Source organism: Camelus ferus, chromosome 11 (assembly GCF_009834535.1).
Source record: "Camelus ferus isolate YT-003-E chromosome 11, BCGSAC_Cfer_1.0, whole genome shotgun sequence".
Taxonomy (NCBI): domain Eukaryota; kingdom Metazoa; phylum Chordata; class Mammalia; order Artiodactyla; family Camelidae; genus Camelus; species Camelus ferus.
Window position 1 is genome coordinate 29,712,138 of NC_045706.1, and position 24,517 is coordinate 29,736,654.

At 34.7% G+C, this 24,517-nt stretch overlaps 1 protein-coding gene across 3 annotated transcripts in view; it reads right to left on the reverse strand.

The window, feature by feature from the left end:
• LOC102520945 (cytochrome P450 2C18-like) overlaps positions 1-24,517 on the reverse strand; it is a 56,850-nt gene that overhangs the window by 5,717 nt on the left and 26,616 nt on the right. For all 3 annotated transcript variants that reach the window (XM_032491287.1, XM_014565481.2, XM_032491286.1), the window contains 4 exons: positions 17,359-17,500; positions 14,452-14,639; positions 9,201-9,342; positions 8,296-8,483 (listed from right to left, as the gene is read on the reverse strand). In XM_032491287.1, coding sequence (XP_032347178.1) covers positions 8,302-8,483; positions 9,201-9,342; positions 14,452-14,639; positions 17,359-17,500 — 654 coding nt within the window. In that variant the 3' untranslated portion in view covers positions 8,296-8,301. The remainder of the gene's footprint in view (positions 1-8,295; positions 8,484-9,200; positions 9,343-14,451; positions 14,640-17,358; positions 17,501-24,517) is intronic.

Genomic DNA, 24,517 nt, shown 5'->3' on the forward strand with positions numbered 1-24,517 from the left:
GAGTTGGCAATTTATAACTTTGAGAATGATCAGTGTCTATGCTGTTTTTTTAAATTAAAAAAGTTTGTCTTTCATGCTACATCTAACACTAGAATACTTTGTCCTTGAAAATGAAAGATTTTAAAATATTTTAATGTACTGTACTAAAATTATAGTTCTCTATACATAAAACAGTTAATGATGACATATTTAAGGTCATTTAAAATCAAAATGGAGTAACGATGGTTCAGGTATCCAAAACGAAGCCAGTTGGTAGTTATGGATGTGGTTTCAGACCTGTTCCTGCATCACTGAGAACTTGAATTCTGAACTGTCTCAGACTCAGGAACTCCAACAGCCATTTTCAAAACAGCATATTCCAGCAGCTGCTACCTGAAATCTTAAATATATTCAGTTTCCACGCTTTATAACTGCATAATCATTTCAAATCCCAACCAATTCTTGCTTAATAAGCACCCTTCTTTTTGCCATCTCCATTCCTAATTCTTGATAAAAACCGATGTACCCTTGATGGTTTTGGCCTTTATAATAAACTTTTTGTTGTCTGAAGAACACAATTTTGCAGTCCAGGAACAGAATTCAAATGTTTCTGGATATGTGTCTCCCGGACTGCAATCCTAACAAACCCCAAATAAACACCCCGTGGTTTCAACCAGATCTCCATTCTTGTAATTCTTGGTTAACACTAACATAATTCAAACATCTTGAATGGCCAAACACATATAATTTGTCTAAGTAAATCTGTATAACTTTTACCTTGAAATCTCCTCTTTCTCCCCAGCAAAATAAACATCCAAAGGTAGAGATTGTAATTCTGTGTTTTTCAAATGGAGAAAAGGGAGATTCTGGGTGAACAGATCTCTCTGGTGTCACATGGCTCGAAATTAATAAAACTAGAATAGAAACTGAGATCTTCTGATGTCCATCGTGATGCACTCTTACACCACAGCTGCCTCAAGAACAAGTTCAGAAAAACCAAACCAACCCCCTCCCAACAAATGTTACTCTGGATTGTGTTCCTCTGGACTACAAATTGGAGGAGGCTTATAAGGGCAAAACCTGCAAAATTACATAAACTGTTTGGCAAGAATTATAACTGGATCAGACAAGTGAGGGTTCCTGTTAAGTAAGGATGGTTTGGGTCCAAAATGGTTGCATTGTTACCAGGGGAGACCTTGAGACCATAGGGTACAGTTGGCAGGTGTTGTTCTGAATATGGCTGGTGGTGTCCTTGGGTCTGGTACAGGTCAAAGAAAGTTCAAGTTCTCACTGGTGCAGAGATGTGCCTGACACCAGATCCTCAATGGCTGCCTGACTCCACATCTGTAAGCCTGAACTGTGGTTAATCCATGTTCATTTCAATGTGTCATCAACAGCAAGGAAGGGAGATTTTCACACAGAGCAACAGGTGTGTATTCAGTGGAGGATGGGAGTCAGGGACTTCATTAAAGTGACCCACAGCACAGAACCACCACCACAATCAGACCTGAACAGGAGATGACATTTAGTGATGATGAGGACCTAAATACAACTGGAATGATATACAATACTAATGACAATGCTTTACAAAACATGTATTCTACAAAGATATCATCCTGTTTGTTCTAAACTGATTAGTGAAGTTCTTTCTAAGCTCTTTTAGTAAGGAAAAGTAAGTTTTTGTCAAGACCTAATTACAAAATATTTTATTCCTCATATTTACATGGATTCATGTTTTATTCCTCATGTAACAGAGAATTTTCAAATCCATGATATCTCTTTTGAAAAGTCTCTCAATTTCCTTTGAGCAAGGTAAAATTATTTCCATTTATGGATGAGGAAACTGGGCCTTGGAGATTGAGTACTTGTGTCAAGGACACAGTCCTGCAGGTGGTAGAGCAGAGACTGGGACTCATGTCTCCTGGATCATGGGTGCTTCCCTCCAAGCAAACATTCAGTTCACCAGGGTCACCACATCTGCTGAATGTGTTCTGTGACCCAGTGTTTTCTCATTCATCCTAGTCAATGAATTTCCAAATATATTGACTTAGTTAATAGTTACAGTATCAATTAATTAAACTGGGGGTCAAAAAGATTAGTTTTATAATCTTTAAACTTGAGTGAGTCCAAGACTCAGTGTAACCTTTATTTAGAACAAAGAGAAGCAGTAATTTGCTGCCACTGTCACAGAGCTCTAAAATCTAAAAGAGCCAACCAGCTTACTCTAGATAAAGTAAATGCCATCACTTTCTTTAGAGCAACAGTTTCATTCCTTGAGAAAAGAGTGTCCCAGCTTTACTCCACTTTACTTATGAAGCCCATTTCTCTCTTTTTTTTTTTTTTTAATAAAATTGAAGTATAGTCAGAATACAATGTTGTGTTAGTTTCTGGTATACAGTGTAGTGATTCAGATACACACACACACATATATGCCTTTTCACAATACACTATTAAAAGGTATTGAATATAGTTCCCTCTGCTATACAGTGGACCTAGCTGTTTATTTTATATATAGTAGTTAGTATCTGAAAATGTCCTGGTTAATTTTTATAGGGACTGCATTAAATCTGTGGATTGCTTTGGGTATTATGGCTATTTTAACAATATTAATTATTCTAATCCAAGAGCATGGTATAACTTTCCATTTTTTAAAATCACCTTTATTTTCCTTTATCAATGTTTTATAGTTCTCAGCTATAAGTCTTTCACTTCCTTGATCAGGTTTATTTGTAGTTTTTTTATTGGTGCAATTTTAATTTAACTTTTAATTAAATCAATATTAATATACAGAAATCACTTGCATTTCTATACACTAACAATGAAATAGCAGAGAAAGAAAGAATCCCATTTACCATTGCATGAAAAAGAATAAAATACCTAGGAACAAACCTACCCAAGGAGGCAAAGGACCTGTACTCTGAAAACTGTAAGACACTGATGAAAGAAACTGAAGACAACATAAACAAATGGAAAGATATACCGTGTTCCTGGATTGGAAGAATGAATATTGTTAAAATGGCCGTACTACACACAGCAATATACAGATTCAATGCAATCCCTATCAAATTACCAATGACATTTTTCACAGAGCTAGAACAAAAAAAATGTTGAACTTTATATGAAAATACAGAAGATGCTGAATAGCCAAAACAGTCTTGAAAAAGAAGAATGGAGTTGGGGGAATCTTGCTCCCTGACTTCAGACTATACAAAGCTACAGTAATAAAACAGTATGGTACTGGCACAAAAACTGACATAGAGATTAATGTAACATGATAGAAAATCCGGAAATTAAACACACACACTTATGGTCTATGTTAATCTATGACAAAGGGAACAAGAATATACAATGGAGAAAAGACAGTCTGGGAAAAACTGGACAGCCACCTGTAAAAAAATGAAACTAGAACATTCTCTAACACCATACACAAAAACTGAAAATGATTAAAGATCTAAATGTAGGACCAGATACTATAAAACTCCTAGAGGAAGACATAGGCACAACACTGACGTATAAATCACAGCAACATTTTTTTGAACCAGCTCCTAGAATAATGGAAATAAAAGCAAAAATAAACAAATGGGATCCAATTAAACTTAAAAGGTTTTGCACAGCTATGGATACCATCAACAAAAAGCAAAGACAACCTATAGAATGGGAGAAAATATTTGCAAATGATATAACTGTTAAGGGACTAATTTCCAAAATATACAAACAGCTCATACGGCTTAATATAAAAAAACAAGCAACCCAATCCAAAAATGGGCAGAAGACCTAAATAGACAATAAAACTTTTTTTTAATTAAAGTATAGTCAGTTTCCAATTTTCTATTTCTGGTGTACAGCATAATGTTTCAGCCATACATCTGTATATACATATTCCTTTTCATATTCCTTTTTGTCATAGGTTACTACAAGATTGAATACAGTTCCCTGTGCTATACAGTATAAATACGCTGTTTATGTATTTTATATATAGTAGTTAGTATCTGTAAATCTCAAACTCCCAATTTATCCTTTCCCTCAATAATTTATCCCTTTATGGTTGCCTCCCTGGTAACTGTAAGTTTGTTTTCTATGTCTGAAAGTCTGTTTCTGTCTTACAAATAAGTTCATTTGTGTTTTTTTAAAAAAGATTCCGCATATAACTGACATTATATGGTATTTTTCTTTCTCTTTCTGGCTTACTTCACTTAGAATGACGATCTCCAGGGACATCCATGTTGCTGCAAATGATATTATTTTATTCTTTTTTATGCCTGAGTAGTATTCCATTGTGTGTGTGCGTGTGCGTGTGTGTTTCTAACACAACTTTTTTATCCAGTCATTTGTGGATGGACATTTAGGTTGTTTCCGTATCTTGGCTATTGTAAATAGTACTAGTATGAACACAGTGTTGCATAAATTTTTTCAAATTAGAGTTCCCTCTGGTTATATGTCCAGGAGTGGGTTTACCGGATCATACAGCAAGTCTATTTTTAGTTTTTTAAGGAATCTTCATAGTGTTTTCCATAATGGCTGCACCAAGCTACATTCCCACCAACAACGTAGGAGTGTTCCCTTTTCTCCACACCCTCTCCAGCATTTGTCATTTGTGGACTTTTTAATTATGGGCCATTCTCACTGGTTTGAGGTGATACCTCATTGTAGTTTTGATTTGTATTTCTCTGATAATTAGTGATATTGAGCATTTTTCATGTGCCTATTGGCCATTTGTGTGTCTTCATTGGAGAGGTGTTTAAGTATTCTGCCCAGTTTTGACTGTTTTTTTTTTTGTTGTTATTGCTATTGAGTTACATGAGCTGCTTGTATAATTTGGAAATTAAGCCCTAGTTAGTCATATCCTTTGCAAATATTTTCTCCTGACGCATAGGTTGTCTTTTTGTTTTGTTTCTAGTTTTCTTTGTTGTGTAATAACTTGTAGATTTAATGAGGCTCCCTGTTTATTTTTGCTTTTATTTCTATTGCCTGTGTAGACTGCCCTAGGAGAACACTGCTGAGATTTATGTCAGAGAATGTTTCGCCTATGTTTTCTTCTAAGAGTTTTATAGTGTCTTGTCTTATGTTTAAGTCTAAAGCACTTTGAGGTTATTTTTTTCTGTAGTGTTTGGGAGTGTTCTAAGTTCACTGATTTACATGTGGCTGTCCACCTTTCCCAGCATCACTTGCTCAAGAGGCTGTCTTTTCTCCATTGTATATTCTTGACTCCTGTGTTGAAGATTAATTGACCATTTTGTCAATGTTTATTTTATATATTTTGTGCTCTGGCATTCAGTACATATATATTTATAATTGTTATCTATTCATGGTGGATTGATCCTTTTATGACTGTATCATATTCTTCCTGTCTCTTGTAACTATTAATGACTTAAAGTCTATTTTGTCTAAGTATAGTGATCCCTCTCTTGTGGCTACCATTTGCTTGGCGTAACTTTTTCCATTCATATACTTTCAGCCTATGTGTGTCATTAAATCTCAAGTGAGTCTCCTTTAGAGAGCACAAAGTGGATCTTATTTTGTAAATCCATTCAGCGATTCTAAGTCTCTGGCGAGTTTAATCCATTCACATTTAAAGTAACTATTGCTAGCAACTGACTTACTATTGTCATTTTGTTCATTGTTTTTTGTTTGTCTTAGAGTTTTTTGTTCCTGTTTTCCTATCCTATTGTCTTCTTTGTTTTTTCTTCTTTTTTGGCTACTTTGATTCCTTTATTTTTTTCCTTTATGTAACATCTACAGGGTTTTTGTGGTTACTATATACTATAGGGCTTATGTAAAATATCTTATAACAGTCTATTTTAAGCTGATAACAACTTAATTTTAATCATATACAAATCTCTACACTTTTAATCCCCTAAAGTTTGTTATGAATGTCACAATTTACATATTTTTACTTATCCTTAATTTTAATACTCTGTTGTTTACCTTTATACTAGAAATGTCATTTTTGTACCACCATCACAGCAGTATAGTATTCTGTATTTTTCTGTATGTTTTCCTCTGCAAAATGGTTTTGTTCCTTCTTATACTATCGTGTTGTTGTTTATTGTGCTTTCACTTCAGGTTGAAGAGCTCCCTTTAGAATTTCCCGTGAGGCAGTTCAAGTGCTGAGGAATACTTTGTTTTGTTTGTTTGTGGACATTTTACCTCTCCATTTTTGAAAGAAGGTTTTGATGAGTACGTTCTAGGTTGGTGGTTTTTTCATTCAGAACTTTGAGTATATTTTCTCATTCTTGTCTTTTCTGCAAAGTTTCTGCTAAAAAATCTGATAGTATTGAGGGGGTTCCATTGTATGTGACAAATTTCTCTCCCTTGCTGCTTTCAAAATTCTCTTGATGTCATTGACTTTTGACAACTTGTTTATGGTGTATCTCAGTGTGGATTTTTCCTCTTTTCTATTTGAAGTTCTTTATACATGAGGATTTTAATGTCCACTTCCTTTCCCAGATTTAGGAAGCATTCTACCATTGTTATCTGAATAAGCGTTCTAGTCTCTTCTCTTTCTCTCTTCCCTTTAGTATTCCTATACTGCATATATTGGTCCCCTTCATGTCCCTTCAATTTCCTTTCTTTTTCTCTTCTTCCTTTTTCATTCCCTGACTAATTTCCAATGACCTATGTTTTAGTTCACTGATCCTTTCTTATTGACCTAGTCTGTTGTGAACACTCTGATGACTTTTCAATTCAATTGTTGTATTCCTTAGCTCTATTTCTGTTTGGGACATTTAAATTGTATGTGTTTTTGTTGAAATTCCTGCATCATTTTTAATTGTTCATCTGACCCCAGTGATGAACTTTATGACTGTTATTTTGACTTATCTTTCAGTTAAATCATATATCTCTTGTTTCTTCATTTTCCTTGACACACTGCATTACTGTCTGCTCAATGGACAGTCACTTCTCATAGTCTTCACTGACTAGTCTCTTACAGAAGAAACCCACCAATCAGCTCAGCCAAAGATTCTGAAGATCTCTCAAACTTGCACGCTATCCAGCCTGCTCTTTTTGTTCTAGCCATCCCCAAGTGTCTCGAGTATGCTGAGTCCTGTCAATGTTCCAAAATATGTAAGACAGAAGCCAGCTCCTCATGTAACTCCCCCAAAAGCTGTTAACGTTTGGAATGCCAGAGGAACATGCCAATTCATTCGCTCCTCAGGCAGAATCTGGGAGCTAGGGGTTCCTTCTCAATATACAGCACTTTGCTGGAGTTAGTAGTTATGTTGAGACTGTGTCTCTGATTTTCTTTCTGGCTTTGATGTGGCTGGATTCACATTCACTGAGAGTACAGAAGGCTTTCAACTAATCTCTGGATTTTTTTTACTAGGAAATTGATTCATGTGTTGCTTTGAATCAGTGAGCCCACTGGGGGAAGGAGAGTTCAGAGGTTAATATTATGCCATATTACTGATGTTACTGCTTCTTGTAAGACCATGTACTTAAGGAATTGTTCCATTTCCATTAAGTTATCAAGTTGGTGGACATAAGAGTTGTGAATAATTGTCCTTCATTATCCTTTTTATATCTACAGCAGATAGCCCCTCTCTTAATTACAACTTGCATAATTTGTCCTTTTGCTTTTTGGGGGGTAGCCTGGGTTGGGGTTTATCAATTCTATTGAACTTTTCAAAGAATCTGCTCTGGTTTCATTGATTTTTTTTTCTAGTGATTTCCTGCATACAATTTCAATGCTTTCAGTTCTGATTTTCATTTGTACATTCTGAGGCTTACTTTGAATTTAATTTCTCACCATCACTGATTTCAGTATTTCCCTACAGGGTGAAGCTGTTCCTGAAAACAATTTCTCTCACTTTCAAATCCAAACCTCAAGTAACTCTAGAAGGCATGCAGCCAAGGGAGCTTTTCTATTCTCATTTCCTTTGTCTTCTCTGTGCTTATCATTTGGAGGATAAGCATGACTTCTTTGCATTTTTTTCTTTCTTTTCTTAACTGCAATATGCACAAAAGAAGGAAAGTCTGAGAACTGGCTCATCAAATTATAATTTTTATTAAGAATATAAACAAGAGAAATGGCTTGCACTGGCATCAACTACTTATCTTGTTCTATTTTGTATTGAGTACACAGTACTATGTATATAGTACTGCTCAGTATTAGAGAAGTACCAGCATGTGTGGTGGCCAATACAGATGTTACAGAGTATGAAGAATAGCAGATACATTTCAGTGGTGAAACTACATGATGAGAAAAGGATTGATCAGAGAAGGCATTCTCAGGAAAGACTGATTGGGAAAAGGTGAATAATACCCCAGATGTGAGGGAGTTGAAAACAACAGCACTGAAAAAGCCATATGATCTACCTTTTCTCACACAGGAATGAAGCAGAGCTCGTAAGGAGGTGGCACAGAAGCCAGCCCATTGACAACTGGGGTGATGTCAATGTCCTTTGAGTCAACCACAGATTTCAAGGTAAAGTTTTGTAAAATTGTGGTTAGGAATAAAAACAGCTCCATGCGGGCCAGGCTCTCTCCTACACAAATACGTTTTCCTGAAAATAACAAACACAGAGAATACATATCTTTGATTTCTGGCTATTAGAAAAAGATGATAAAGTAACTATTTCATGGATGGTTGAATGGAAGGCAGGATTATTGAATAGACACATGGACAAAGGGTGGACACACATGCTATGCACCTGACATCTCCTCTAAACAGGTATCCTTCTTTCAACAAGTATTTATTGAATATCAGTAAAATGCCATGCACTACATTAAGTATTCTCACAGTATAACTGCAATTTGACATTTTCAAGTTTCCATCAATCTTTTTCTAGGAACACACATATATTCACTGTACTTTCTGTTCCCGGTCTGATGGTCCCAACATCTTTCTTTCCATTCCTCACAGCCTCTGTTCTTTGCTCTAAGTATACCTACTCTACATCAATCTCCAACATACCCTGAAGTTTCAAGTTTTATAACACACAGTTCCTTTCGGCTAAGATACAGTTTTCGTATATTTTGAGGACCTATCTCAAAGTTTGTGAATTTGAAACAGCTGGGCCACCTCTCCAAAGCTCCAGTAACGTAGCCCAATAATGAGGCTGTATCATGGATGGGAAACTGTGTGTTTATTGGGACTGGTGGCCCTCATTGTGGACAAAAAGCATTTCTACCAGCCCCAGAGTCAGAATTATGTAAGTCCCACCTGATCTCCAAAAGGCATCTTATCCTCTGAAGTACTGAAGGAAATGAATTTTTTTTACCTGCTGAGAAAGCCATGAAGTAATCACTCTTCTTAAAGTTGCCATTGTCATCCAGGAAGTGGCCAGGGTCAAACACCTCTGGGTTGGGGAATTCTTTGTCATCATGCAGTACAGAAGTCAGCAACGTTAGTATGTCTGTGCCCTGGAAAGAACAGATGAAGAGAAACTGAATTATGAAAAAGTCATGGAGCTAAAAGAAATGCTGCAAATCATTTGCCCAATCTTCTGATCGCTTGCCATCTGGTTCTGTCAGAATGAAGTCCCTAGCCACTATAGTCGGTGACCTTCAACACACCATAAAAAGAGTTAAGGGTGGAGATCAGGAATGAAGGACTCTGTGCTCTGGGAAAAACAGGCAGATAGTTAGATATTTTAAGAAGAAATCTTATGAGCCCTTTTTCTTGCATCTTCTCATATCTAGAAAAGCACTAAAATCATTAATGCAGACATCTGTTCCTCGTGACGAGCAGCAAGCAAGCCTCTGCCAAAATGTGTGCTTCATTCCATGTACCCCACTTCACCAAATGCGTGTGTGTGTGTATGTGTATGTGTGTGTGTGTGTGTGTGTGTGTGTGTGTGTATGTATGTGTATATATATATATCTCCCCTCTCACCTCTTGGGATCAGTTCCTCAAAGCTATCAGAACTTCAGAGCTATCTCCTGGGCTGTAGTCCTCATTTTACCCAAAATAAACCTTCACACATAACTCTCACCTTGTCTTTTTTTTTCCCCCAGTCAACTGATCTATAAATGAGGAGTCCTAGGTCCATAGAAAGGCAGTGGCATTTTGAGCCAGACATACTCAGTAATAAACAAGGGTAAGTTTAAGACTAGTGGCAGGGATGTTGCTAAAGTAGACTTCAGTAGCATTTGCAGTACTGAGAACAGGGGTCCTAGGGTGCCAGACCTCATGAATTCATTCTGCTTATCACCACATTTGGACACTGGCGTATTTCCCACCATCTGTTTTGTATTATCACTTCAATTTTCTCTCATCTCATATGTGGATTATGGTTTCAAATGGAAGTCTCTACAGGACTTGAAATGTCTGAAGTTATCTGCTCACAGTGCTATTGTAAATAGACTTCTGATCTAATGAAAAATAACCTTCTGTGACAACAATAAATATAGTAACAAAGATTAGTGTTTATCATTGCCAAGCAGATTGTTTGTCTTAATTTAAAAATATAAGGTAGATTTCATTACAGTTAATCCCAGATTTGAAAACGGAAGAATGATAAAATTAGAAAAATCATCTTACAACAATTAAGCTTAGGATCTTCAAGCAAGTTTTATCTGTTAATGCTAAAACTGTTAGGTCAATAACTGAGAAGTGTGATACTCACAAAGCCCTAAAGTACCATGCAATTGATTTTTATTAATGAAACATAAAAAAAAAAGACTTCTGTCAGGGAGAAATCTGGCATATTTTACTTTATCATGTGAACAGCACTGCATAACAAATAATGGGATAAGTGATATTATGTGCCTTCCACCTCCTCAGTGAATTTCGGTGGGACATACAAAGCACCCATGAGGTTCTCTTGCAAATCAGAACTGGAATCTATCTCTAGAATACAATCCAAAAAATGAAAGGAATATTTTATATGACCACTAAACTGAACTCTTCACAAAGTTAAATGTACTAAAAGGAAACAAAGAGAACTGATAACAGGAGACTAAGGGAAAGGTAACCAAATCACATGCTTGTTCCTGGGCTGGATATTGATTTGCAAAGAAAAAAAAATGCTATAAATGTTATTTCAGGAAAATTGGGAAATTTTATATACAGACTATACATTAGATAATATTATTTTATCCATGATAACTCTTGAATATAAATGATTTATTGTTCTGCATACAAAAACATTGAGATATACATACTGAAATAAGGAGGTGTTGATGGATAGATCAATAAATGGATATTAATGGGAGTTTTCACATAATGAGTTACGGAAAAGTCATTCTGGCTTATACATAAATTTAACTTAAATTTTATGTTAAGTAAAATAGCCTGTCTGTAGCCTATCAAACATACACTGTACATCTCCTCTAATCATTAAAGGGTTCACTGACCAGAAATAAAGAATGTCCATGTTAAAAATAAAAGATTAAATTCCTCCCTTCCTGGGATGGCAATGCTGGAAGTCCTACAACAATATGACTCCCTTTGCAGGTGCCATGGTCATACTGACTCACCGTGTACATGCTGATCTGTTTTTTTTTTTTTTTTTTTTTGAGACCTTGAACGAATGTGTCCCTGACTTGTGATGTTCTTTGTTCTGAAAAGATACAAAACTGTGCTGAAAACCATGCTTCTCCAGAGCAGTTCCTCAGTTACCTGAGAGGCTGTCTCCTGGACTATAATTCTCAGTTTGGCTCAAATAAAACTCTTTCCTATTTTTATAGATTGCTTATTGATTTTTTCCACCCACGTTGCAAAAGTATATATATAAACAAATTCATATATTACTTACATATGCATGTTATTAATATTTGTAAGTTTTAAAACATTTTAATATTAGGGGAAAACTTCCATCCCCTAACATTAACATGTAAAAAGGTCTATTACTCTATTTTTCTAATTATTTCCTTGTATATTTTTATAAAAGTGATAAAAATCTTTAAGATACAAAAAACATACAAAACACAATATACTTTTCATCAAATGTTGTTCCAACAACTAAATGTTCATATAGAAAAAAGAAAACTATTACTTCCTATCATAAATAAAAATGATCCGAATGGATCAATGATTTAAATGTAAACACTAAGAACATAAAGTTTTAGAAATAGATAAGGGTAAATCTTTGGGATCCTGCACTGGGAAATGTTCTTTATATAAACAAACAAAAAACCCCCCAAAACCCCACAAATCAACCCCACAGCATTGCAAATGTTCTATTAGACAGACAGTTTTAGATACAGACAAATAACAACACATGCAAATATACCCTACCACCTGTTTTTGTACAATGAGCTAATAAGCATTTTAAACTGAAAAAAATCAAGGAAGAATAACATTTTGTGACATATGAAAATTATATGAAATCTAAATTTCAGCTTCCACAAAGATTGGGATATAGCCATTCTCACATTTATTTAAATATGTCATATGACAGATTCCATGCTACAAGAATACAAATGAGTACTAGAATCATACACTCTAAGACTTCAAAGTCTGAAATATTTATACTCTGGCCCTTTACTGAAAAAGTTTACAAACTCCTGTCTTAGACTATTATCTCTACCTAGCTCTGTGGCTTTAGCCTTAGGTAAAATAAATCACTTATCCATTTGTAAAAAGGTAGAATTAGCCACCCAGTGTTCCAATTTATACCCTGGAATATCCATGCAGAAGGAAATGGCCATTTCCATTATACACATTGGGAATAGGACAATATGATGGTCATTTCCTGATTCAGTGGTTGTAAGAGGTAGGCAATCCCATTCTGATTTCTACCACATTGCTTCCCATTTATGAAGAAATAAGAGGAGAAATAAGTTTGAGTAATTATTACCTTAGACTACAATGTTAGAAAAGAAAAATCTTTCTCCCATTGTGTCCTTTGGTCAAAAAATAGTGGACTTAAAGTGTTAACCCTTTATGCCAAATCTGTGATCACTGAGACAAGTCCCATAATCTCTTACTTAACGTCATCAATACCGTTTTCTCCAAATACTGGCATTAACTTGCAGCCTTAAAAATCTCATTACTTACTTCCCTCAACAAAATACAAACATCAGTTGTATTAGTTTCAATTTTAATAGTAATGTCTTGGCTTCAAGTGAGTAAGAGTAGCTCACAGTACACTAACTAGAAAGTCTGAATATATAGAGAAATTGTGTTGGAAAGCATTAGAAATCTGCTAAGACAAAAAAAAAATCTGCTAAGACAAAAATGTGTCTCAATATTCCATGGTTATGAGTTCTCAGAGAGACAAGCTGACATCTAAAGTTAATTTTAGTCTGTGCCAATGTCCAAACTGTACTCAAAACAGAAGGTGTTACATCATTCTACCTCCCCAGTGGGAGAGGGATGAACCCTTTCTGGAAGAAGATACATATCTCTGAAATTCTACATTTCTTCATATGTAATAACTGATATTTAACAAAAAGTAGTCAGGCATTTCGAAGATGCAAGTAAGTGGCCACAAGTAAGAAGAGGGGAAGACATTTTCCACCTAGTTTTATGATACTAGCACTACCTAGATAACAGAAATCTAATGAGAAAAATTTGAGGAAAAAAAATTCTAGACCAAAATTCTCTTATGACTATGGACAGAGAGGTCCTGAACAAGATGTAACAAATCAAATCCAGCTGAGTATGTACATACTTACAATACATATATTTATTGGAAAAAGTGAGGACAGTATATACAATCATACAAGTAAATACAGATATCAATATGAAAAAATTAATGTATGTTCATGACCAAAAAAAAATCATTAAAAATGAAAGTAAACTTCCCTAATCTGATTAAAAAAATAACAAAATGTACACAAAACATCATTCTCAATAGTGAGATGTTAACCTCCACTCTCCTGGGGACCAGAAATGAAATAAGGGGGAAAAAAATATATTGACCCAGATAACAGGACAATGTATGCAGAAACTGCAATTATTCTAGAGACATATTTTTAGCAATTATTTTATTTTAAATTTATCAAGGTTGCTACATATAAAGTCATCAAATGATATACTCAATTATATTTCCATATTCCAGTTAAAAGAATGGAAAAAGCATTTTAAAATATTTATAACAACAACAATAAACCCCTAAGGAAAAATAAACAAAAGATATGGAAGCTAATGCACTGAAAATAAAGAAAACATTATTAGGAAAATTAAAGAAAGCCTTTCAAAATTAGAAGCATATTTCATATTCATTCATTAAAACATTCAATGTGTCACAGTAAGTCTTTCTAAACTGATCCAATGTCACCTGATAAAAATCCCAGTAGTGTGTTTTGGTAAATTGGCAAAGTGGTACTAACATTCATTTGGAAATATAAACAGCTAAGATTAGCTAAACAATATAAAAGAATCAGAACAAATTTCGAATACTTACACTGCCAGTTCTCAAACCTGCTATAAAGCTTTATAGACTAAACTGGAAACCGCATACAACCCACATGTATGACTTTTTTTTTTCATTTCTCCATCTTGTGTTCCCAGAGGACTGCACCCATACTGTGAAAAGGGAACTTCAAGACCACTGCGGTCAGTATAAGTGAAACCAGTCTTACCTTGGGGATGAGGTAGTTTCTGAATTTAACGTCACAGGTCACGGCATGAGGCACGCTGCTGGGCACCAGGTCGATGTATCTCTGGATCTCGTGCACCACAGCATCCGTGTAGGGCATGCGGCTCCTGTCCTGCATGCAGGGGCTCCGGTGTCTGCCAATCACTCGGTCAATCTCTTCCTGGACCTTAGCTGATTTAAGAGACAATTAAGACTGATGAAAAAAGAGAAAAGTACACACTTGCATACCAATTCAGGAATACATGAAACCTCAGGAAGGTGTCCCAACATCATTAAAAACATCAGTTATGTGACCAGAAGTGCACCTAGACATAGAGATAATTGCCATACTACAGATACATATAAGTCTCCTACAAGCTAGGCTTCAGATACATCTACACATACCTCTGTATCAGCATACAAGATAATACAAAGAGAAATGATGAAATATTTCAAATATAAACCAAACATAATGTCAAGGAATTATAGTCCCTGCAGAAAGAAAAACAGGAATCAAATATTACTTTTCTTTCTGAATAATACATGAGTTGAAAAGTCAAATGATAACATATATGTTTTCATGTATTTGTGTATTGTGTGTGTGCAGTGTGCAATGGTACTCTCTTCCAATTGCCAAATGCCACCACTTTCAACATTCTAGCAGTTTCTTATGAAATTTATGCTATATTTCTAAATAATGACTCTGTTTCTATTTCTTACTTCCAGATTTTAAACAGTACCTGATTTCCTGGTATGAGAGTTGGAATCCACATCTTCATCCACACTTCATACAATATATATACCCAGACACACACACAAATCCCCTTAGTCCATTTCCCCAACATATTTAGACCACAATTTTTTGTTGTTAAAATATTCATTTTTTTTATTGAAGTATAGTTGACTTACACTGCCGTGTAATTTCTGGTGTACAGCATACTGAATAAATTACACACACACATATATGTGTTCCTTTTCAAACTCTTTTTCATTATAGGCTAATTCAAGGTACTGAATCTCATCCTGTGTATATAGAACTATAATACTCCCTGTTAAGACAACAGTGATTAATCTTCATTTTTGGTACTTTCTTGTACTTAACCATGTCTCTCTGTTCAATTCACAAAATTATACATCTTTATTTAGAATTTTTCCAAATGCTGAGGTAGATATTTCTAACTCCTAATAATAATTTCTCTATTATTAGGGAGCCACAGATAATCGATCCCTTCTCTTTTGGTCATGGTGTCTCCCCTCATACCTGTTTTATGTACCTAATGTAATTTGAACTGGATATTTTCAAGGCCTGGTATCTAGCAGCTGCCCTGACAGTTTGATTCTCCATGAGTTTTTTAATCCTGGAGCCCATGACTTCCTCTAACATGGCTTCAGGCATTTGGATAAGAAAAGGAAAACAGGGGGAAAGTTTTGTCAAACTTACAGGCCTGAAAATAGCTTGTTTATATTAGTATGCAATTTGGTAGTTGCTCTTGAGATTTCCAATACTGTTCCGAACCCTAATCCTATATGCACGACCTGATGTGTATCTCTAAAAGATTTTCTGATTGTCTCTTTTATCCTGGTGTTTTGAAATTTCATGACCCTGTGTCTTGGGGTGGATGTTTTTGTTTCATTCACTCTGCCGTACATTTGTACATTTGGAGGTCTTTTCTCCATAGTGTTCACTCTCTGGAGTTTTTTGTCTGGCTGCTGAATTTTAGGAAGCAGGATGGAGAAAGGAGCTAAGAGTCTCTGAATTCAAGAAATGGATTCTTACCTAATCTTTTTTTTTTTTTCCAGCTGTATACCTCACACTTTCCACTACCTCTGCCCAGTGTCCCTGCATGTAGGACCTCTTAGGTTCAGTTTCTCTAGAGAGTAAACCTCTCTCATTCTACTGGGGGAAAAGTCACCTGATGAAAAGGGTTGTCAAAGGGACATGTTGGGGAGAGCTACCTTTATCAGCCTATTTCTCCCTCTGCCACCTCTGAAACTTGATACTTACAAATGCTGAGCCTTACAGGATTGCAAGGACACAAGTGACTTTTCCTCACTGTGGAACCTCCTCTTCTGACATTAAGGTCACAGCTTCATCCTCTCTGCTGACTTCATTATCACCCCTCAATATGCTCTCTGTGTTTCAAAAATTTGTTGATTTGTTGGCTGCTTCCTGACCTCCTCCCTCTAACTTTAAAAGACTAATTCTCATTTGTCATAGGTTATAATCATTGCAGTGAGATCCTGACACAGGGCAGGATAATGGATGTTTCTAATCAGCTGTGTATGACCATAACTCTTTAAAAGTTATTTTATAACAAAAAGTTCTTTGTGAAAGACAAAATTATTGACCTCTCAAAATTCTTATTTTGGCAATAACCACTTTTCTGGAAGCAACCTTCTGGAGTAATAAAATTCCTTTATACACACATCAGTTTTTTTGTGAATCTAAAATTTTAAAGCATTTACCATGCTGTACAAATTATCTCAGGAAGCCTCACTAAAATTCTAGGATTTCCACTTATGCTTCAAGAAGGAGAGATTTCATTTTCCCTGCCTTGGCGTTGGGACACTGCATTTTGAGAATAAGTAAAGATCAAAGTGACCTTTATAATAAAACCAAGATGTACTTTCAGGCCAAGTCATGCAGGTTGTGTCTGCTACTAATAACTTCCCATGAAATCCAGATGCTGCTTTGTTGATTTTGCTACTGCCCACAGTGTATTCACTCTTCTCAGTCATTCTCTCATATTATGTAAAGACGTCCCATTAGTCTTCCTTCATTCAATTTGAAAAAATTAAGCTGCTCAAATAGAGATTTACATACTTCTCTAGGAGAAACAAGGTAGGAAGCACTCCCAGTCTCTTTGCAATATCTCTTCTGAAATCACTCTGCCCACCATGTTGGTCATACCTGTGGCCTCTGGGTGCTTGAGCAGGAGGAGGAGACCATATCTCAGAGTGGTGCTTGTTGTCTCTGTCCCAGCTCCAAACAAATCAGATATAGTGAATGCCAAGTTTTCAAATGTATATGCCAACTTTTGATTGTGCTTTTCCTAGGAATGATTTGATTAAAACATTACAAAACATACAAAAAAGCAGGTAAGTATGGACCATTAACAGCTAAAAAAAGAAGTTGATAGGAATCATTCCTGAGGAAGCCCAGGCATTGGACTTGATAAATACTTTAAGATACATGTCTTAAACATGCTCAAATTGTTGTACAAGAACTAAAGAAAATTAAAGAAGTGGAAGAATCATGGGGAATGATAAGAAAGATATTATAAAAAGGAACCAAACAGAAATTTTAGAGCTAAAAGGTACAATACCTGAAATTAAAAAAAAAAAAATTACCAGAATGTATCAACAGCAGATTTGAGGAAACCCAAAAAAGAAACAGCAAACCTGAAGATAGGACAACAGAAATTTCCTCTGTGAATATCAAAAAGAAAAAGGAATAAAGAAAAATGAACAGAGCCTAAGGGGTGCATGGAACTTAATCAAGTGTACTATCATCTACTTTATGGGAGTCCCAGAAAAGAGAGAAGGAAGGAAGGGAAAATAAATTCTTGACAAAGAGTGGTAGAAAACTTCCAAAATTTGGTGAAGTATGTGAATTTACTTCAAATCCAAGAAGCAAGACAAACTATAAGAAGAATAAAGCCAAAAAGACCCACAGCAAGGCATATTTTATTCAAACTGCCAAAAGCCAAAGCAAAAGAGAGAATGTTTAAAACATCAAGAGGAAGTGAATTATCATGAAAAAAGGGTCCACAATTGAATAACAGCTCATTTTTCAACAGAAGCTATGGAGATCAAAAATCAGTGGAAAGATATTTTAAAGTCCTGAATGTAAAAATGTCAACCAAGAATTCTATATCTGGCACAACTATCCTTCCATAAAATAGGAGATATCGAGATACTCCCCAAATAAAGATAAGGGGTTCCTGGTTAGTAGATCAGCCATACAAAAACTGCTAAATGGAGTCAGCTTTCAGGTTAAAATCAAAGGCACTATATGAAAATTCAAAAGCATATTAGTAAATAAATATTCTTTTAAAAAATATGTGTGTAAGTGACAGATGGCCAACAGACACACAAAAAGATGCTCGATATTGCTAATTACTAGGGAAATGCAAATCAAAAGTCAGATGGCCATCATTTAAAAGTCTGCAAATAATAAATACTGAACAGGCTGTGGAGAGAAGGGAACCCACCTACAGCTGTTGGTGGGAATGTAAATTGGTGCAGCCACTGTGAAGGACAGTATGAAGATTCCTTGCAAAACTAAAAATAGGGGACTGGGGATATAGCTCAGTGGTAAAGCTCATTCTCAGCATGCACGAGGTCCTGGGTTCAGTCTCCAGTATCTCCATTTTAAAAATTAAAACTAAAAATAAAATAGAAAAAGAAATAAAATGAAGTATTTTAAAAGAAAAAAAGAAAACCATCTCAAAAAAAAAAAAACAAAACCTCAAATAGATGTACCTTATGATCAAGTGCTCCTGTGCATATATCTAGAGGAAATGCTAATTCAAAAAGATACATGCACCCCAATGTTCATGGCAGCACTATTTACAATAGTCAAGACATAAGAGAAAACTAAATGTCCACTGGCAGATGACTGTATAAAGTAGTTGTGGTATACAATGGTATACAATGGAATACTACTCAGACATAAAAAAGAATGAAAAATGCTATTTGCAGCAACATGGATGGGCCTAGAGATGATCACACTAAGTGGAGTAAATCAGACAGAGAAAGACATATCTGACTTATGTGTGGAATCAAAAAAATGACACAAGTAAACTTATTTACAAAACAGAAACAGAGTCACAGACAGAAAACAAACTAATGGTTACCAAAGAGGAAAGGGGAGAAGGGAGAAATTGGGAGTTCATGATAAGAGATACAAACTACTATATACAGAATAGATAAACAACAAGGTCCTATCGTATAGCACAAGGAACTATATTCAGTAGCTTGTAATAATCTATAATAAAGAAGAATTTGAAAAAGAGTATATGTACCTGAAGAGATGAATCACTGTGCTATACACCAGAAACTAATACAACATTGTAAATCAACTATACATCAATTAAATAAATTTTCTAAAAGAATGTAAGTAAGTAGAAATGCTAATATTATGTATTCTAGTATAAAAACATCTTTTTTATTTTCTGTATTATTTAAAGAAAAATGCATAAAACAATCATTATAAATATGTCCCCAGGCACAAAACTATATATAAAAATGTAATTTGTGACACCAGTTAAATAAAGGGGAATGAAGTTTGATAAGAGCAGAGTTAACGCATGCAATTTGAAGCTACTGTGTAGTCAATTCATACTGAGTTCTTATAAATTTAGGATGTTAACAGTAATCCCCATTAAAAGTACTAGGAAGTTAACTTAAAAATACACTAAAATTTGAAGAGGAAATAAAAAAGGTACACTAAGGAAAAAACTGATGAAACAAAAAATAAGGCTATATTGGAAGAATTGAGAAATTAAAACCATAAAATGCATTAGAGCTAAAAATAACAGAAAAGAAATAAATCCTTCAATATAACTAATTGCTTTGATTAAAATTCACATTTTAAGGCAGACATTAAAAGAACCAATATTTAAATTTGTATAAAATATTCCATTACATATATATACATATATCCATAAATGTATAGAATATAATTCAGCCATAAAAAAGAAGGGAATTCTGACATTTTGACAACATGGATGGGCCTTGTAGTTATTATCCTAAATGAAATAAATCAGACACAGAAAGACAAATACCATATGATCAAACTTATATGTGAAATATTTTAAAAACCTGATCTCATAAATACACAGAATACACTGGTGGCTACCAGAGATGAAAGGTGGTCAATATGTAAGAAGGGAATCAAAAGGCACAAACTTCCAGCTATAAAGTAAATAAGACCTCAGGACGTACTGTACAGCCTGATGACTATGGATAATACTGTATAGTATATTTGAAAGTTGCTAGGAGAGTAAATCTTTTTTTTTCACATTTTTTATTGAGTTATAGTCCTTTTACAATGTTGTGTCAAATTCCAGTGTAGAGAGTAAATCTTAAAATTTCTCATTACAATAAATAAAATCTGTAACTACTTATTGTAATGGATGGTAACTATACTTATTGTGATAATCATTTTGCAATACACACATATGCTGAATCATTATGTTGTACAGCTGTAACTAATATGCTATATGTCAATTATTTTCAGTGAGAAAACTATATTATCTACAAGAAACTCATTTGAGACCCAGTGACACAAATATGTTGAAAGAGAAAAAAGGAAAGAGATTGGGCAAGCAATGAGTAGCCAAATAAAGCAGGAATGTCTATACTAATGTTAGAAAAAAAATAGATTTTAATGAAAAATAGTTTAAAAGGAACAAATAAGAATGGAATGTTTTATACTGGATAAAGAGGTAAATTCTTTCAGAAGCTATATAATTTTATATATGTATGAGCCAAAATATATGAAGCAAATATTAAAAGAATTGAAAGGATAAATGGAGAGTCCCACAGTAACAGTGGGAGACTTCAATACCCAACTTTTCATAATGGTTAGTACATCTAGACAAAAGATCAATGAACAAATATAAAACTTAAACAACACTAGAATCAAATATACTAACAAATATATAAAGAATACTTGACTCAACAACAGCAGAACATACTCTTCTCCAGTGCACGTACAACCTTCCCCATGGTAGACCATATGTTAGGTTGTAAACAATTCTCAATAAAATGAAAAATATGAAAATAATACAAACTGTCTTCTCTGACTGAAATAAAATGAGGCTAGGAATCAGTAACAGAGTGAAAACTCAAACACTCACAAATACATAAGCATAGAAAAATAAATCTGATAGTTTCACAGATGAAGAGCTTGGAAGTTTCCACTTCTAAGAACAAGTAAAAAGCTGAACAGACTGAAATACTGACAACTCTTCAAGGATTCCTAAGAGATGTGAACTCAAAGGGAAAACCACTGCCTCCAAGGTTGGAAAGATTGACAGGGGAATACGGGAGGTCAGACTTACCAGGAAAGAAGACTCACGAGTGGAAACAACCATAAGAACCAGTGTCAGGGGAGGAAAATGTGAATTATAATTGAGAAATTCCTAAAACCTAGTGTGGACAACTCTGAGAGAAAATCTACAGAGTGACCCTGTCTTCCAGGGACCACCACAATTTTTTGAGATTTACCTCTCGGAGCTTGAGCAAGTTCTTGCAGTTAAATCTGCAGAAAAATCTCCTCATGTTTCCAAAAGAGGGAAGGCAAAAGGAATGCTTTTTAAATATACCAGGGCACTGTATTCTTTGTAATACGGCCTGCCATCAAGAGAAACTAGTTAACCAATAGCCTCACCTGCTAGGGTATTATCAGAGCCTGGGGGAACATGGGGGAAGGGAAACATTTAATTCAGTCAACTCTAGCATTCCATGTGAGAGAATTGAAATATCCACTCCAGTCCACTCACCCTATCTTGTCCCACCTAAGAAGGGAGAAAAAACAGTGAGAATCACGTGTCAAATTCATAGTCCAAAGGCATAAGGTCATCAAATATCTGAGACCAAATCATAGGACTATAGAATGCTTCCCCTCCTCCCACATGTCACCCTCATTTCACTAAATGCCTACTTACAACAGTTCCTTTTACCTAGTACATCATGTCCAGTGTTCAAGACAAATTTGCAAGGCATACAAAAAGACAAAAAAGAAAAAAGAATTTGACAGAGCAAGCATCAGAAACTGACATGAGAGGGATGTGGAATTACTAGACTAGGACATAAAACTATGGATAATATGCTCATAAGTCAGTGGATGAAGTAGAAAGCATGCAAGAGCAGATGGGCAATGTAAGGAGAGAGAAAAAAAGTCCTCCAAAAGAACCCCCCAAAATGCTATGATCAAAACATTGTAACAGAAATAAAGAATGCCTTTGGTGAGCTTATTAGTACACTGGACACAGCTGAGTAAAGAATCTCTGATCCTGAGGATAGAGATATCCTCCAAAACAAAGAGAACAAAGAGTTTTAAAAACAGAGGAAAGAAAACCAAAAAGCATATATAAAGATTATGGGAGAAATACAAAATGTATAACATATGCATGATGGAAATACCAGAAGGAGAAAAAAAAGAGAAAGGAATAGAAGAAATATTTGAAAAATAACGGCTGAGAATTTACCCAAATTAATATCACACATCAAACTGCAGATCAAAGAAACTCAAAGAACACTAAATATAAATGCCAAATAACAAAACTAAACCCCAAAACTCTACAACTAGGCATACATTTCAAACTACAAAAAAATCAAAGATAAACTTAAAACTTCTGAAAAAGCCAAAGGTAAAAAAACACCATACTGATAAAGGAACAAAGATATGAATTATTCCTATTTCTCCTCATGTATCTTGCAAGCAAGATGAGAGTGAAGTGAAACATTTAAAGTGTTAAGAAAAAGAAATCATCACTCAAGACTGCGTATCCTACAAATGATGCTTCAAAAGGGAAAGAGAAATGAAGACTTTCTCAGGAAAAGAAAAAAAGAGGAAATCTGTTGCCAGCAGAAATGCCCTGAAAGAAGTGTTAAAAGAAATTCTTCAGAGAGAAGGACGATCATATAGGTCAGAAATATATCTACATAAAGAGGTGAAAAATTACAAAGAAAGAATGAGTAAAGGTAAAAAAAGTTTTTACTTATTCTTAATTGATCTGACAGCTAAAAGTTTGTTCAAAATATTAACAGCAATGTATTTGATTAAGTAATATTTATGAATATACTACCTATAAATATATACGCTTTTATGTAAGTGGAATGAATGACAGCATGATAGAAGGGATGGAAGGGAAGGATTGGAATTACTTCGTTACTATGAGATACATTAACTGTAAAATGGTGTTGGAACAACTAGGTAACCACATGGAAATGAATGAAGTTGGATCTCTGCCTCACTCCATATACAAAATATAACTCAAAATAGATGAAAAACTTAAATATAAGAGGTAAACCTATAAAACACTTAGAAGAAGTCATGGTAAATCTTCATGAACTCACATTTGGCAACAGATTCTTAGATTTGATACCAAAGTAACAAATGTGTGTGTGTGTGTATGTCTAGTTGCCTGATACATATTATCTTCATCAAAATAAAAATGTTTGTGTATCAAAAGTCAGTCAAAGATGTGAAATGACAAACCTACATGTCGGGGGAAAATATTTCCATTTTATGCATATGTAAGGGTATGATGCCTGAACTATCAACTTTCACAGCTCAACAACAAAGACAAGCAACCCAATTTTAAAAAGGCAAAGGACTTAAATAACATTTCTCAAAAAAAATATTAAAATGAGGAACAGCACAAGAAAATAAATTCAACCTCATTGTTCATTAAGGAAACGCAAATTAAATCCACAGTGAAATACAACTTCACATTAACTAGACTAGCTTTAACAATTACAAGAAATTAGAAAGTAAGTATTGGCAATTACGTGGGAAAATAGTAATCCTTGTACATTGCTGGTGGGAATATAAATGCTGCAGTCATTGCAGAAAAGCTTGGCTGTTCCTCAAAATGTTAGAAATAAAATTACTATATGTCCTGACAATTAAGCACCTAGGAATATACCCAACAAAAATGGAAACATGCCCGTGAAGAAACTTGTACACAAATGCTTATAGCAACATCATTCCTAAGACCAAAAATTAGAAACAACACAAATGTCCACCAACAGACAAATGCATAAAAGTTATAATATGTACATAAAATGGAGTATTATTCAGCCATGAAAGAGAAAAGCAAAGTACTAATAGATACTAAACTTAGCTAAGTTTCCAAAACATTATACTAGGTGAAAGAATCCAGAAGCAGTAGGGACAATGCTATGAGTCCTTTTATATGACACATTCATAAGAGGCAAATCCACGGACACATAAAGCAGATTACAGGTTAACACATGATGGGGTGGAGGGAATAATGATCATTTAATGGATATTGAATACTTCTGCAAAGTAATGGAAAAGTTTTGAAATGAGA